General features: G+C 36.0%; 4 protein-coding genes and 1 long non-coding RNA gene across 5 annotated transcripts in view; 1 reads left to right on the forward strand and 4 right to left on the reverse strand.

The window, feature by feature from the left end:
- The window catches only part of hoxa3.L (homeobox A3 L homeolog), a 42,003-nt gene extending 40,632 nt beyond the window's left edge, over positions 1-1,371 (reverse strand). The window contains exon 1 of the mRNA XM_018267405.2: positions 1,289-1,371. The gene's annotated coding sequence lies outside the window, so the exon portion shown is untranslated. The remainder of the gene's footprint in view (positions 1-1,288) is intronic.
- The window catches only part of LOC108718898 (homeobox protein Hox-A6), a 6,862-nt gene extending 5,436 nt beyond the window's left edge, over positions 1-1,426 (reverse strand). The window contains exon 1 of the mRNA XM_018267414.2: positions 1,289-1,426. The gene's annotated coding sequence lies outside the window, so the exon portion shown is untranslated. The remainder of the gene's footprint in view (positions 1-1,288) is intronic.
- The window catches only part of LOC121394578, a 15,890-nt gene extending 10,747 nt beyond the window's left edge, over positions 1-5,143 (forward strand). The window contains exon 2 of the long non-coding RNA XR_005961792.1: positions 4,176-5,143. This is a non-coding gene — a long non-coding RNA (uncharacterized LOC121394578). The remainder of the gene's footprint in view (positions 1-4,175) is intronic.
- On the reverse strand, positions 3,794-6,445 carry hoxa7.L (homeobox A7 L homeolog). Its single transcript, NM_001089069.1, is given in 2 exon segments — positions 3,794-4,604; positions 5,826-6,445. Coding segments are annotated over 2 exon segments (630 nt in total). The 5' UTR covers positions 6,181-6,445; the 3' UTR covers positions 3,794-4,329.
- A 4,232-nt stretch (positions 6,446-10,677) lies between these two features.
- hoxa9.L (homeobox A9 L homeolog) lies at positions 10,678-16,919 on the reverse strand. Its single transcript, XM_018267416.2, has 2 exons — positions 12,537-16,919; positions 10,678-11,938 (listed from the first exon to the last, which is right to left on the reverse strand). Exons 1-2 carry the CDS (start codon positions 13,072-13,074, stop codon positions 11,700-11,702), a joined length of 777 nt encoding a protein of 258 aa, XP_018122905.1. The 5' UTR covers positions 13,075-16,919; the 3' UTR covers positions 10,678-11,699.
- Between the last annotated feature and the right edge of the window lie 931 nt (positions 16,920-17,850).

A 17,850-nucleotide genomic window follows, 5' to 3' on the forward strand; every position in this document is an offset into this window, starting at 1 on the left:
AGAGCAGGCAGGTGCTAATCGGTCTGAGCTGTAAATACTCCACGAATCTTACAAGGAATGCAAGCTGAGAACCCGTACAGAACTCTATATGCTTGCCAGCCCCAGAAGAAAAGACATTATTATATCAGTATTTCATACACACCTTAATAACGCAGGATATATTCCCCAGCACGATAACAATTGCAACATTTGCTTTTCATTTATTTATTTACCTTTCTCAAGACCATTGGATAAATGATTTCTTTAATAGGGACATTTATTAGTTTATGAAATGAATCTTGACCAATGAAAGCAGCCTGCTTGTACAATAGCAGTTAAATGCCTGCCTGCTGTACCACTTATGGCCACACAGTGGCAGCACGAAAGCCACAGCAATAACAAATGCAATCCATATGCAGCCAAACAAGCACTGCAATACAATGCTAATGCACAGTTCATCAACTCCCAGGCAACAATTAATATTCCAGTGCAACATTTAATCAGTCCTGTTAAACGTTTAACTGCACTTTGATTGAGATCATTTTATTATCACAAGAGTAGGCATAGTCATTCCATGTCAGTGCGCATTTTATTTTATTTTTTAGCATGTTGGTGAATCAATCACACAAAGGCAAAACTCACAGGTTAGCAAGTATCTATGCCTGGGATAGTAAGGTAGGATTTTCTTTTCTTGAATATGCAACCTTTAAAAATAAACTCTGCAGTTACTTATGTTAATACAGGGATTAATGAAATGGGTTGCTGTGGGCGAATCTCTTTATGTGTGTGCTGATATTTAAAAAAAAAAAAAAAAAAATATATATATATATATATATATATATATATATATATATATATATATATATATATATGCTTTATAACGGTACCAATATATATATATATATGTATATATATATATATATATATATATATATATATATATATATATAATCGATCCGAATAGACACACACGAACTTCTAATTATTGGTACCGTTATAAAGCACGCACCGCCTATGTAAGTACATCAGAAATTCCACTTTGTAGATAAGAGGCTATTAGACATTCATCGGCACATACATATAATGGTACAATTAACATTTGTTTTCCCCGTTGCCCATTCATTGAAAGCAAAATATAAATATACAATTCCAAATAATAAGTATGCGTGCGTAATGATGCGTATTTACACACAGGCGTGTATTTCTTTGCCAATTTGGCATCTCTTGCCAAGGAGATTCCTTAGGTAGCGGATAAAGGCAGAGGGCAGTGGGTGAAGGGACAGGGAATATGGGGTTGGAAATTTCTCACCTTAGCTCCAAGGGATCGTGCCACTTTGATAGCTGTTGTTGCATAGGAGAGATATAGAGCCCGGTTTGGTGCCAGGAGGAGCATGAAATGAGCCAGGCTCTGAGCTGAATCGGTGCCATTGTGAGCCTTTCAATCCACAGTGCCACACCTTCTGACTGGGGAAAGAATCCCTGGCGCCGAGCAGCACCTGAGAAGCGGACTTGGGCCGCAGAACCCCCATATCCAGAGCTGCCTGATGCCGGAGCACTACTGGGCTGTGGATGGGAAAGATCCGGCGCGCAGTGTGTACAGCACAAGAATGCAGCTCTATCCTCGCAAGGGGAATGATAAAAAACTTCATGTTCACGGTTGCCATTCACATGACCAGCAGCGGCCAATGGAATATCCCAGCAACTCATAAACTTGTATTGCAAAGTTGTAAATTTTCATAAACAACAACGGATTTATAGCCCATTGCCTCATCACTTACAGGAGGCAGGACCTTCCTAGCCGCCATCTTAGCTCTCACAGCTGCCTCTGTCTCCTCTGAGCACTAGTGGGGTGCAGTCTGCATATTCCTTGCCAATAGCATCACACAGCAATCAGGGGGCATTCCCCTATATTCTAAAGCTGCGGGATAATCATGAGCTTGCAGCCCTTTAAATGCCCATTTGCTTGGGGTAGTCTTATCTACTGATTTGTAATGTGAGCCTAAAGTGCTGTTCATAATCTCATCAGGCTAATTTGGGAGGGGAAGGGGGGTACAACTGTTGTGTAAATTGGTAAATCATAATTTTTTACTGTATTTCCCCTAAGAGGCTGGAGTCGATTTTCCTCTTGTTTTGTGTTATATATCTATTTATCTCTGTATATCTGTTTACCAATTATGATAGATAGATAGATAGACAGACAGACAGACAGACAGACAGACAGACAGACAGACAGACAGACAGACAGATAGATAGATAGATAGATAGTTGATATTGTTATGGAGTTTATATACAAATGTATGGACAGCTACTTGTATTGGCAATTATACACGTGATGATAATAATAATAATAATAATGAAATCCGATAGAATAGATAGAATATAGATTCATAGATGTATGTTAGATAGACATAGATGTATGTTTGCTTTGATATATATATATATATATATATATATATATATATATATATATATATATATATATATATATATATATATATTTCAAAAAGAACCAGCAACACAGGGTTATTTATATTAGTGAAAAAAGTCTATTTGGTAAATAAAAATAAATTAATAAATTTAACTGTGTTGCTATACTGTGAAACTATACTAAACTTTAACCGTGCAACTGGGTGATTTTCAGAAGCGGAGTGCCACCCATTCCATGAATTATATATATATATATATATATATATATATATATATATATATATATATATATATATATATATATATATATATATATATATAGATATATATAGATATATATATATAGATATATATATATATATAGATATATATGTACATACCAAATGAGAAAATGCTGTTGCACACAGGGACTTGAAAAGACCCTTAATCATAATTATGCAAGAAAGGATCTTCTCAAGTCCCTGTGTGCAACAGCATTTTCTTATTTTGTCTATATAATATTCTGTTGGCCCCAGGGCTTATTACACCTAGTGTGTGTGTGTGTGCATATGGCTCCAACAAACTATATATATATATATATATATATATATATATATATATATATATATATATATATATATATATATATATATATATATATATATATATATATATATATATATATATATATATATATATATATATATATATATAAAGATAGATAGATCGATAGATAGATAGATAGATAGATAGAAGATAGTTGATATTGTCATGGAGTTTATATACAAATGTATGGACAGCTACTTGTATTGGCAATTATACACATGATGATAATAATAATAATGAAATCCGAAACAACTGAACGAACATTTATGATTTTATTATGTTTAACAAAAAAATATATATATTATGCATGGAAACAACTCTGAATGTAACTGATTGTATATTTATCTTAGGCAATACAAAAAAAAAATTAAAATAATCACATTTACCGTTCATGGAATTATAACAGCAAATGTTACACCTATACAGGTACACAACATACACACACACGTATTTATTTCATATTCCCCATGCTTAAACGTTCCCCATCATAGGAACTAATGTTCCAGCACAATGACTTTGAAAAATAATACTTTAATATTAGGCTCAGTAACAATGTATCAAAATGTAAACCATGGAATACAAAGGATGTGGTCACTAAACTGCTGAAATAGCAAACAGGAACGTTGTGGGAAGAAAATACTATTCAATGACACACATTGTAACACTTATTTGTATGCACCTTAGTATATGAGCATCAGTCAGTACTGATATGTTAGCTGCGGCTTCTCTCTATAATTATAATAAAAAACACACACACGTACAATTCAAAATTCACATTTGGCTGCTTTGTTTTTTTTTTTTTGTTTTTTTACCAATATAATACATTTTCCTCGTTTCAGTACTATCTAAAATTCAAAGCATCACAAAAAAAAGCACAAACAGGTAGTTGTTAGACTCGACTAGGTAGTATACAGCAAGGTAGCACACATGTAGTGGTCGTTTCGTGGCGTTTCGCCCTTTATTTGAATCGTGGAGACGCACATAGACAGTCAAACGAAACGATTCTGTCGCATAGGTAGCTCAGTTTTAATTTCCCTGTACCTGGGATTTATCTGGTGGGTTAGGTAGTTAAGAAAAGAAGTTGTTTCTTGTTACTACTGAAATTCCGTATCAAATGTACAATAGATATTTATATATAATACGAATGTAAAGTAAAATAACTTCATTTTTGTTTTTTTTTATAGACTACAGATCCACCTGGAATGAACCCTTTGCTGACTCCTGGGGGCCTCCATCCAGTTTTCAACTTTACATTTATGAAAATAATGACATTTAGCAGAGATTTCTCCCTGTCACGTGCAAACCCCATATTACAAATTGTCCCTTGTTCATTGCGTTTTATTCTTTATCTTTATCATCATCTGCAGTAGTAGTGGGTGCAGTGGATTCCTCCCCAGCGTCGGGGGTCTGGTCACTTTCCTCCTTGTGTTCTTTCTTCCATTTCATTCTCCTGTTCTGGAACCAGATTTTGATCTGCCTTTCAGTCAGACACAGGGCGTGTGCGATTTCTATTCTCCTCCTGCGGGTTAGGTAGCGATTAAAGTGAAATTCTTTCTCCAGCTCTAGAGTCTGGTAACGGGTGTAAGTCTGGCGACCCCTCTTCCTGTCCGGACCTAAAGGTTTTAGAGACAACACTGGGTATTAAGAGCAATCGGCCATTTAAATAAACTTTGTGTTATAGTGACTGTGTTCCCTTTCACTTAAATCCATTAAATTCCCCATTATTAATACATGAGGCCTGATCCACTGCCTGGATATTCTATAGTCCTGCATCCATTCTTCTATGAAATGCTTTTACTACTGTATTAAGTCTATCTGTAACTAAATACACATCTATGCAAATCATGGGTTGATGTTCTAGGGCTTCTAATAATGAAGCATTTCCCCCTTTTTTCCCTTTGTACTGGAGTAATTCATGATAGATGAGAATAAAAAAAGAAACGCCCATTAAGTCCCCCCCCCTCTTGTCCAAGAAAATATTGCCTAAATTGTCTAGAATCCTCTATGATTATAGAAATATATATGTATATAGACATGTGGATATATTTTTTGTTTTATCAAAGTTTTCTTCTGCACTTTAATACCTATATTTTCAAGCATTTACTAATAAAAATCCATGGTTCACATTTAGTGAGGCCCCTGTATTCCCTAATACGCCCACTTGTGTGTATGTCTGTTATTCTGCATTAAAACAGGGCTCTTTTTATTTTCCCTCTCTTTATTTATAGGGTTTTTTTTTCAACAAATACATACACTGTATCTTCATATACTTCTCTAAGGAGTAAGATCTTAAACCAGGGTTACTTTTATAGGAAATGCTCTACATTTTTTTCAATACAATTGCACAGACAGGAGGAGTCTATAATAATAATAATGGTAATACTACTACTACTACAACTACTAATAATAAAAATAAAAACATTAGTAATACTACTAGTACTTCTAATAAAAATAATAGTAATACTACTAGTACTACTACTACTACTACTACTAATAATAATAATAATAATGTAAGTGCATATACACGCGTATATACCCAGCTATTATCTCTGTGTATATAAATGTACATATACAGTTGAGCAAGTAGTAAATTCTATGTATTCACAGGGAACGTTCTATGGTTTCTGGTGAAAGAAAAGAAGCATTTGCTTTTGCACACAATTGCTCCATTGTTATTGGAGGTGAGTAATAATGCAATGGAGCTCAAGCTGCGGCCCTCCAGCTCAGACAAGGCTGATGAGTTGTGTGTGGGTTGATAAGTGCCCTGGCTGGAGGGCTGCCCATGTGTATGTTACATGTATGAAGCTAAGGATGTCCCTACATTCAGTCCATACCTGAGGATCTCATCCAGGGGTAGATGCGGAAATGGGAGTCGGGCTGGTGGTGCAGAGCCGCTTCGTCGGCCTTGGGCAGTTCATTGCAGAGCAGCGGAATGTTCTGATCAAAGCTGGAGCAGTGCAGGTTGTAGGAGTCTGAGGCCAGGCTGTAGCCGGGGAAGGGGTTCTGGTAGAGGGGGCTACTGTACAAGCTGGGCACGGAGGAAGGGAATGGGCCGGTGCCGGAGCCATAGGCGCCTCTCTGGGAGTTGTTAGGCAAGGAGGAACAAGAAGTGGGCTCGGGGTTGGGGAAGAGAGAAGCCCCCGCCGTGAATTTGCTGAACAGAGCGCTCACATAATAGGAAGAAGTCATATTTATGAAGCTGTGATTTGTAGTCCGGTAGGCTCCGGCGTCGGTTTTACGAGTCGGCTTTGATATATGGCACCACTAAACCCCCACATTTACGCAAAACCCCATTTTTTCCTTTACACTGAGCTGCCTGCCTGGGCCACGTGATCTGCCACCATCTGACTGTCCCATCCAATCTGATTCCACGGTACAGGTGGGAGACAACTGTGTGTGTGTGTGTGTATTGTATATATCTGTGTGTGTGTATATGTGTATATCTGTGTGTATAAATATATATGTGTGTGTGTGTATTATATATATATATATATATATATATATATATATATATATATATGTGTGTGTGTGTATAAATATATGTGTGTGTATATATAAGTGTATGTGTGTATATCTATATCTATATATATATATATATATATATATATATATATATATATATATATATATATATCTATATCTATATATATATATATATATATATATCTATATATATATATATATATATATATATATATATATATATATATATATATATATATATATATATATAGTCTGTGTGTGTTTGTGCATATATATCTTTGTGTCTGTGTGTGTATATATGTGTGTGTGTGGGTGTATATGTGTAAATATGTGTATATATGTGTGTATATGTGTGTGTACTACAGCGCCAGCCCCTGCACCCCTGCACCCAGCTTTGTGCATCTGGGGGCAACTTGTGCATAGAAACGCATTATACATTCTTCCTAATTACTGGATGATTTATTTAGCATCGAACTATCTGCACACATAATAAAAATAAAAAAAATATATATATATAATATTTTTTTCATTACATTAATTAGACTATATATTTTTCTCTATGTTATTAACTTGAATCAGAATGCTCTGAATATCTCCCACTACCAGAGGCTAGAGAGGTTTAAAGCACAATGGAATGAATACATTTAGCAATATCATGTTCATTTAAATTAGATTAGAAGCTAGATCAAGGGATTGTCAAAACAAATTCAAATCCCTTGTGGAATATTGGTTTAATTTCTGTGCACACGGATTCCCTTAGATAATGTATAACACACACACACACGTTTATCTATATATACCGTATGTATGTATATATATATATAGATAGATAGATAGATATAGATAGATATAATATAATGAGAATATAAATATTCTATAACTATTAAACAGTTAATAATAACTATAATTAAAGGCTCACCCACTTACCTTTTCTTTAAAGCAAAACAGGACACTGGGAGATTTGTAGCGGCCCACCAGAACAATTTGACTTTAAAATCCCAGATTATTCTTATTTTTCTCTGTTGCCCACATCCCTCATCAAACGCGTGGTAAAATGAACTCGTAGTAGAGCAAAGCCTGTGCCAAACAGAGTTTTACAGCCCCAGTATATTGCACGCCATAAACTTCAATGGAAATAGCTCCGGAAATTCTACCTTTAATTATACAGATAGTTCATCTGTTGTACAAAGGGCTTCCCACGAGACATTTTCAGCATATTTGCACGGATTGTATAGTCATAAAATCCTGGTCAAAACATCCCCCCAAAACATCCCCCCCCCTTTTTTTCTTTCTATATAATGTCCTTTAAATATGTGTGAGAAGGTACAACAATACACCTATAGCAAGGTCTGGTGTATTTCACTGGAAAAGGAATAAATATTCCCAGATAAAACATTCTGGCACTCAGCAGACTAACTGCAAGTCTGTGTAAAACGAGGAGCCTATGTACAGAAATAAATATTTATACAATTGAGCTAAGACGCAATAGCAAAATCCCCCACTGAACTATATACAGACACACTACACACAATTGTATGTATGTACACACACACACACACATATATATATGTTATATTTAGCATTGTAGAGTGATGGTGTACACCTATTTTTTAATGCCAAGTGTAAAAATAGAAATTATAGGACAAAAAAATAGAATAAGCACAAAAAAATATATATATCTACAATTTATCATATGTCTAACAGTTCTTTCGTACCATCTTTACATAAAACTGATCGGTATGAATTGTTCTTTTTTTAAATTTCTCATGAAATAACACTAAAAAGGGGAAAATTCGTTTTTTATAACATTGTCATTCATCATTTGTAATTATTGTTATGCATCAATGCTGGGGCACAAATCAAATTTCAAGTGTCAAAATATTGTACAACACTTAAAAAAACAAATGTAAACATTAAAATAAAAGATTGCCCTAAACATGGGAGGGGTGTGTGAAGCCAAGCCGAGGTGAGTGGGTGTGGCCAAACATATTTGCTTCTAGGAAAATCGCATTAAGCTAAATGCGTCCAGTTATTATATAATATATTTTAATGTGTCATTCTCACTCTATTCTTCTGTATATAATTATGTTAATCACACGGTGATAATTGACAGTGTTTTTTTCTTTTTTAATTCTATATAGGCCTTTGTTTTGCAGAATGATTTATAAAAGAATACAAATAGGTCTGACTGCTCTAGATCCAGTTATATACAATAGTAACTCTAGCTGGAGCTTTACACAAAGGAAACTAACGAATCGATTCCCATTGTCTTGTACTATATTCTTAATCCGAACAGATTTGTAAAGGTGAAGTTGTATTTTACATGTTGATTAATTACAAGCATAATTTAATATATATATATATGTATGTGTATATATATATATATATATATATATGTGTGTGTGTATATATATATATATATATATATATATATATATATATATATATATATATATATATATATATATATATATATATATATATATATATATATATATATCTTAAACTTTAGAGAAGTATGTGAAGATACAATGTATGTATATGTTGGAAAAACACAATAAATAAAAAGATTATATATATATATATATATATATATATATATAATACGCATACATATGATATACATTATATCATGTTTAATAAAATGCAGTTTTAATATTAAAACGGAATATTTATCTAGACAGATCTTTTATTTACTAAACAGCAGTTTTCTTTCCATCAGATCTATCTCTGTTTAATGAGGTAATACTGCCATCTGGTGTTCAGAAATAAATGTTACAAGACATAAAAAAAATATTTCTTCCAATGGCTACTCCTCTTAACAGTCTGTCCATCAATACTAAAGTAATAGTGGGCACACATATAGAAAAGAAAAATCCACCGGATTTAATTTGAATGTAGATACACACGTGAAACATTGAGATTTGGGACTTGCAATAAAAGTTAGTGATATCCGCTCAGTACATTATCTAAATCCGCCAGACCAAACAACTGAAAAGGCTTCTGTAAAGAAAAATTTAATTGCTGCAGGACAGCCATAAAATCATTAAGGAGCGAATTCCAGACAGTTTGCAGACCAGCCATTTATTACACACTTTTAGTGCCCATTCTTTGAAGTCTCTTTCTGTCTGGAACAACAGAGGGAGTTCCAAATCCCCAGACCCCGGAACAAGCTACAATCCTGTCCTCTTCCCCCTCTTCCATTTGTTTTTTTCTTTTTGCAAACACCGACTATTTTTAAAGGTTTCTGCAACCATTCTCTGCTCACTAGAAACTCACTTTATTAATGATCAGAAATTATCAGTTTTTTTTTTTTTGTTTGTTTGTATTTTTCACACAAAATCCAACATTTCCTTTGTAATTAGATTAACATGTAGGAGGCTGCAGGTCCTGTAGGGTTTGCTGAAAAGCCTGCAGCGGTTTGCACTCCATAAATGGTTAGAGCAGTAATTTTCTTTTATTGCCCAATGTGGCACAGAATTTTCAAACAACATCCTCTGTCTCGACTTGAGCATAAAGTGACCTGACTTGTTCCCCCCCCCCCCTTTTTTTTCTTTCTTTCTTTCTTTCTCTCTCCCTCTTTCTTTTTAACCACTTTTGCAAAATTGGATTCCATGACTTCCAAGGATGTGATGGAGGAAATTGGAGTCTGAATGTTTCCAATGAGATATACGATGGCCTGTGAGGATTGCAATAACCAGAGGGTAATTCTTTACAGTTCCTTTTAAACTGAAGACTTAAAAAACAAAAAAAGTACTACGAAATCAAAAACCGCATCATGGGGACCATTTAACAAATACCTAAGATTTTTCTCTTTGCATTCAAATGGGTAATGGAATTTTAAACTTGCTCTACCAATTTCCCACGAAAATTGTCAGAAATCTAGTTCCAACCGAGAATAATAAATTAAAAAAATCCACTTCTGCTTATTTGATCTAACTAACTTTACCTTGCCATAAACCCTGGTCTTGATACTAATACCATATTCCCTTTCTCCCCAATATCTCTCCCCTCCCTCTTCTCCTCCATCCCTCGCCCCAATAGAATGTATTCATTACAACAAATGCAACATCCCAGACTATTATATACTGTTTATTCATTGCTCAATACGGTGCACAAATTATTTAAGAGACTAATTAAATAGTTTCCAGAAAATATCAATTTAACCGTGATTCCATTAAAAGGAAATAAAAAATACACCAATAACATAAAAAAAGTTAACATTTATTTAACAACAACACAAAGATAAATATATCTTAAAACAACAATTTGGTCATTAGGCCATGAGGTAACTATTGCAAACTATAAAGAATATTATTTGCATAAATTAAAATTTATATATAGATTTTTTTTTCCTAAACAGGTAGACGTATGCTATTATCCAATTTAAGTTTATGTTTAATTTAACTTTATTATATTGAGCGTCAAACGGTGTCAGTAGAAGAATAGGTAGTAGGATTTATGTTTAATCCAGGATATAGATTTATATATATATTATTTGTAGGTCCAAATTTGCTGACTGGTGCAAAAAAAAATAAAAGCAAAAACCTTCCCCCAACAGTTTTTCACCTATAGGTCGTATATACAGCCCATACTACAGTTTAGTGATTTGTGGATAGAAATGTATAAATTATAGGAGCCTTTTGATTGCCACACACCCCTGTAGAGTTAAACTGGACACTAACGAGGATTGGTTAGATTTCTATATACGAAAACAACAATGAACATTACATGTGTCTCTAATTTCACAACTACCCCCTTTTTTTTTTTTGTTAATATTAAACAACCTGAGTTTAAATCAGTCCTAGCTTAAACCATGAAAACTTGAACTGCAATCAAGCTCACAAGTTGAGTCACAAATCGATTTACTACAAATACATTATTCAAGTATATCAGCAGCCGTTTTGTCCCGCACACAGCGAATAATAATTTGTCGCACATGTCAGCTAGTCTATTATACAGTCAGTACCCAGTTGTGCGCTATGGAAAGGTAGTTTGGTAGAGGAGAACAGGTAGATTCCAAAGCCAGACCATCCCTAATGCCCCCTGTTAAAGGAAAGAATTGTAGCATTACAGTACCTCTGCGATAGCACTGGCAAAGCCAAGATTGTGACGCAACTGCTATTGGGACAATATGAGCGACTGCGCGAGGGACGCAGCAGGCCTGGAGACAGTAGCACAGAGTTTGTCAGGTAGTCACTCGCCTCTCTTTCTCTCTCATTCATTCATTCGTCTTTTGAGCGATCCTTGTTGATTTTTTTCATTTTCATCCTCCTGTTTTGGAACCAGATTTTCACTTGTCGCTCTGTGAGGTTCAACAGTCTGGCCACCTCGTACCTCCTGTCTCTAGTCAGATACATATTGAATAAAAACTCCTTCTCCAGCTCCAGGGTTTGGTGCTTGGTGTAGGGACAGCGTTTTTTCCTGGTGGATCTCGCGTGCAACCAGTTAGCAACCGGGTTGTCTGCAGAAGAACAAAGCAAGAGATCACTTTACGACTGAACCCCCTCACTTGGCACAAACAGATTTGTAGCTGCGATCTACACTGTTCAGAGTAGAACAAAAGCTGCAGCATTTCTCTCCCAGCCCTCCCCCCTTTCTCCTTGTCCCTTCCATTCTTACAGAATTTCCTTAAATAACCATAAGGTGCAGGGTTTTTTTTTTATTATATAAAACCATTTCCCTTTGTCCATGTGCAGAGCAAATAATTAGCATAATTGGCAAGTGCAAAAAAGGGGGGATTGTATCTAAATGTATTAACATTTAGCCTTAGGTTTGCACCCAACCCCCCCCCCTTTTTTGTATTGTAATTGGCCAGTGACCAAGGATTCCCAAGCAAGAGATATTAGAATTTAAGAAGTATTTGTTAGAGATTTAGTTTAAGTGTGTGGCCCTAATTCAGCCCCCCCCCCCAGTGAACAGAGGTAGAACACAGTGTCACTGACTTTAAATCCCTCTAAGATATCCTTTAAAAAAAAAAATCCTCAATATCAATATCAAATGAATTTTCTGCGGCAATATGCAAATATCACTTTAAATAAAGGAAGGAGCAAATGCCTTACTTGGATCAATGGGCGGTTTGTCTCCATTGCTGGGATTCTCTCCATTGGTGACAGCAAATGGGGGGTCGCCGACTTGCTTGTCCCTGTCAACTGGGGAGCCGCATGGATAGTCCGACACAGACAGAGAGCGAGAGTCGTAAGTGGAGCAGTCGCCCCTTCTTGTAGGCACTGGTTCAGGTTTAATGCCATAGCTCCTGCTGGAAGGGAAGCCTGGGAAGGACAAGGACCCAGCAGCCATGGGATCCAACCAGGAGCGCATGTACCTGCCATCAGAGGCTGCTATAGGAGCCTGGGGGTGCACATAGGGGTGGTACACATTGTTAGCAGTTTGGGGGTGCACTGGGTTCCAAGGGCTGCTGAACACTGACGTTTTGGATTGAAAGCTGCACGGGGTAAAGTCATGGTGCTCGCCCGATGCTGTCTGCCTTGTTGGCTGAGCCAGGGATCCAGGGGCAAACCTAGGCTGCACCAAATCATCCCCATCGTGAATTAGGAAAGAGTCCACATAATAATTGCTGAGGGTCCCAGAAGTCGACATCGCTATTGTGCCGACCTCCTGAAATTATGAAACTGCAGATTTCATGTAACAACTTGGTCCTACAAAGAAGTACAGTCACTTAATAAGTTGAAGGCATGCCTTGATTCCTATTGGCTGCCGGGGCCATGTGACTGTGCAGCAGAACAATAAGGTATAAATCAGTCCGCAGGCTATTAATGGGTCACTGTTTTCCAGTCATCATTTTTTATAGCAAAGCCATAAGGGTTTTTTTTTTCATGCTTATAGTTAGGTTCTACTGTATAGTCCCCTTTAATTGTGGCCAGCTGAGATTATAAGATCAGATCTTTGCAACGCTACCATTCCTGGGACTATTTTACATCATTATTAATCACACAGTAGGATGGAGGCATCGTCTATGCGCCTCCTTGCTAGAAATTCATTCTGAAATCCATCCTGAATTTGATGGGACACTTGCACATGCCACACAGGGCTGGACGTGACATAAGCCATTAAATGTTACATTTCCTTGGGAGTTAGGGAGAGATCTAGTAACACATTCACTTTGCATTGATGTGATGCACTGGGTTATATTGTTCTTCTAATGTTACTGCCATCTCCAGATGCCACTTCGTCATGGCAAGGGAGTGTGCTGGGCAGTGCAGAGCTGAGTGTGTGTATATACATCAATATACATCATGTACCATTGCACAATTCTGTGTCACAAACAGTTTTGCTTGGCACTGAATAACTTGTGTGTGTTTATAAATATAGAGATAGATAGATGGCATTTACTGAATAGTACATGCGCTTATTTATATCCCTGTAGGCAGAAATGAGACCATAGAAAAAGCTCAAATATATAAAACAAGAGGTGTAAGTAATTTGCCTGCAGAGCTAACGATCACATTAAATCGAATGCAATTCTCTACTTAGTTTAAACATGGGTGTGTTATTTAATTCTTATACCTCCAGGTGTGGGGGATAACTGGGTTCATATTGCAATAATAATAATCATAATAATAATCATAATAATAATAATAATAGTAATAAAACAGAGGGAGCAGTTCAGTATTGTAAAGTTATCCTTTGCCATAAAACAGGGGCCATAAAGATTTGGTTTCCAGAAGTAAAGAGAAAAGTGCAAAACAATTGCAGCTCAGGTCTGGGGGAAGTCATTGCGCGTGTAAATTAAATGAGACCCCATGGTTAATAAGCCTTCTAATAAATGTATTTTTTTTTTTTATCTCTGCTTTGGAAATATTTACTGTTTGGCGCGCACGCAGACGCACAGGGTTTATTTGGCCTTTGTAGCTGTTAATAAAAGCCCCACTGATTCCTAGGGAAGTGAAACAAGGGCGGATGGTTACATTGCTCAGTGCGGCTCAGATCAAGTCCATTGTTAGTTGGAATTCAGCTAAACTCTGCTATGCTATAGGGATGAGCCCTGCACCCCACACATATATATTCCCTTACGCACATACATAAATACACATACATACTGTATATACACATACATATATACACATACATACTGTATATACACATACATATATACACATACATACACCAACTGGAGAACAACAAAATTATTGGAAAAAATATGAATTTTGTAAATTCGTGAACACACACCGATTCACTTATATATAAAATCCTCACTTTCTGCAACGAATTCATTTTGCTCAACGAAACTCAGGTTTTCAGAAGAATTTCATAAAACATTTCCCTGGACTCAGACCTCCCCTCTTGCTGACTGAACCAATAATTATACTGTCCAAGACATACAGAGCCCTTAAGGTAAAAAAATAATTCACTGTTAAACAGCAAATGTTCCTAGGATCGGATGTTGAGTATTTATTGAGTAAAATAAGGCATATGTCTCCATGAAATAGCGTTGGGCACACACATGTATGTGGACACGCAGATAAATGGTAAAATACATAGATGATTTATAAGCAGATAGATGGTAAGATACATAGATGATTTATAAGCAGATAAATAGATGTATTGGATTTGTCTGTCCCACAGAGTGAATGGAAATGTGCTTTGTACTTCAAGTGCTTTGTGCACAAATAGTGTTTTATAAAATTGATATACTGTATATGATTCTGGTGCATCATTTCATCAAATATTAATTCGTTTTACAGAGACATTTTGGACACAACAAGGTTCATTTAATGCCGTAGATAATCTTTTATTTGTGTTCAGTGTGATGATTTTTTTTTTCTTTCTTCCTGATGAAAAACTAGGGAACATCATACAGTCAGTGACCCGGTATTTGAAAGCTGAAGGTGCCATGATAGTGAACCCTAAAATATATTATCAGTTGGGCAACTACAGTGGCCCAGGCATTGTTCAAGAAAAGCTTTGGGGGTCGCATAGCTGAGCTGGAGAGGCTGTGCTGCTGCAGTTGTGGCTTATTTGTTCAGCAGCCTCCCTGTCCCTGCAGCCCCCGTCGCTGTTGGTGGTGTATTTGTGGAATGTCAGACTATGACTATGGGCACATTGTAATAATGATCGTAACCGAGGCCTTGCAAGCAGGAAACCATTACATCCAGTCGCATCCACTTCTTAGGGGGAAACACCTTTATCTTTCTGAAATCCCACGGTTTGTGCATACACACAGCCATAAAAACGGTATAAAATGATTATTTTATAGTTTTTGTTGCTGTGAGCAATCCCTGAGCAAGATCCCAAACAACATTAAAAGGGCTATTGCCCATCTGACCTTGAATGCTTACTGGAAGCAGCAACATTTTTTATGCATACAAAAATGAGTATTGATTTTGTTATCTCTGTTTAGTATAAATACAATTTGGTTACAGAAATAAATGCACCCATTTACACACTCTAAACAACAGCCTTGAGCAAGACACACAATAAAACACCACGCATCACATGCTCATAACAATTCCATACGCAATCCATTAGAGATAAAAACACATACAACTACATCCATGGATAGAAATCAGTTCACGCGCACATATACACCCAAGTACACGTAGTCTACAAATACACAAAAAACAAAACTACACGCCTACACAATCGCACAGCTAGTTTAATATTCAGATATACAGAAGCATACACTACACACATGCAGACTATTCATACCAATCACTGGCAAATAAAAATATGTAAAAAAAATGTATATAAAAATGGGAATAAGTTCACAGAGACAGCAGGACAAATGCGCATATGTACACAAAAAATACTGAGCGCACTCCAACAGAAATGCATATTAAAAAAAAAACAACGTGCCAAAATATACACCCAGCAATAACGCTGTTCACCTGCAGAGGAAACATCCAGCCAACACACGCACATACACACAGCCATTAATTATAATAATATACAATTATACAAATGCTTAAATAATATGTACAGATTCATATCTGCAAAACTGTTCACACGCACACAATCACACGAATATCCTCAAAACACAATTAATATGTAAAAGTAAAAATAAAAAAAACACGTACTTTACACAATACTACAGCTAGAAATCTTTTACAGATGTAATACAGAAATGTCCACACGCTCCATACTCTTAAAACACACAATCATAAATACACAACAACAAAAAATCACACTAATCCACAGTTATAAGTCTTTGCACAGAGATAAATGCACGCACAGTAATACGTATAAACACACACGTCAAAAAATATGCACATGGAGAAACGCATACTAAATAGGCCATTAAGTATACACAAACACACAATTGTACGCTCATTCAGGCAATATATACTTACAGACAAACATACTCTCATACCCACAGACAGCAATATATATATATATATTGTATATACATATATATAGAGAGAGAGAGATGTTAGATCGATAAATAGATGGATAGATAGACAGACAGACAGACAGACAGACAGACAGACAGACAGATAGATAGTTGGATGGATGGATGGATGGATAGAGGGATGGATGGATGGATGGATGGATGGATAGATAGATAGATAGATAGATAGATAGATAGATAGATAGATAGATAGATAGATAGATAGATAGATAGATAGATAGAGGGAGGGAGGGAGGGAGGGAGGGAGGGAGGGAGGGAGGGAGGGATAGATAGATAGATAGATAGATAGATAGATAGATAGATAGATAGATAGATAGATAGATAGATAGATATGGATGGATAGATAGAGAAAGAGAGAGAGAGAGAGAGAGAGAGAGAGATAATAGATAGATAGATAGATAGATAGATAGATAGATAGATAGATAGATAGATAGATCTCTCCAGCAACTTGCTAGTATCCTTGTGGTACGTATATATATTATCACATTTCTCATAAACACATGCATATAGTAGCCTGAGTGAATTGGCTTTCTGAGAACCTTAAAAAATATGCACCCCTTTCAAAAAGTGTAAATGTAATGGAGTATTGTGTGCATATGCATCAGTGTGTTCAAGTATATACAACATATACTGTAGATAGATAGATAGATGATAGACAGATAGATAGATAGATAGATAGATAGATAGATAGATAGATAGATAGATAGATAGATAGATAGATAGGGATTGATAGATAGAAAGAGAGAGAGAGAGAGAGAGAGAGAGAGAGAGAGAGAGAGAGAGAGAGAGAGAGAGAGATGATAATAGATATAGATAGATAGATAGATAGATAGATAGATAGATAGATAGATAGATAGATAGATAGATAGATAGATATGGATGGATAGAGAGGGAGAGAGGTGGAGGGAGAGAGAGAGAGACTCAGAGACATCTGCTCTTAGAGGAGGCGCAGCACAAAACCAAACACAGGCAAATGCGCACAAACAGAAACACTTAAAAAGGACGAG

The sequence above is a fragment of the Xenopus laevis genome, chromosome 6L (genome assembly GCF_017654675.1).
Source record: "Xenopus laevis strain J_2021 chromosome 6L, Xenopus_laevis_v10.1, whole genome shotgun sequence".
Lineage (NCBI taxonomy): Eukaryota > Metazoa > Chordata > Amphibia > Anura > Pipidae > Xenopus > Xenopus laevis.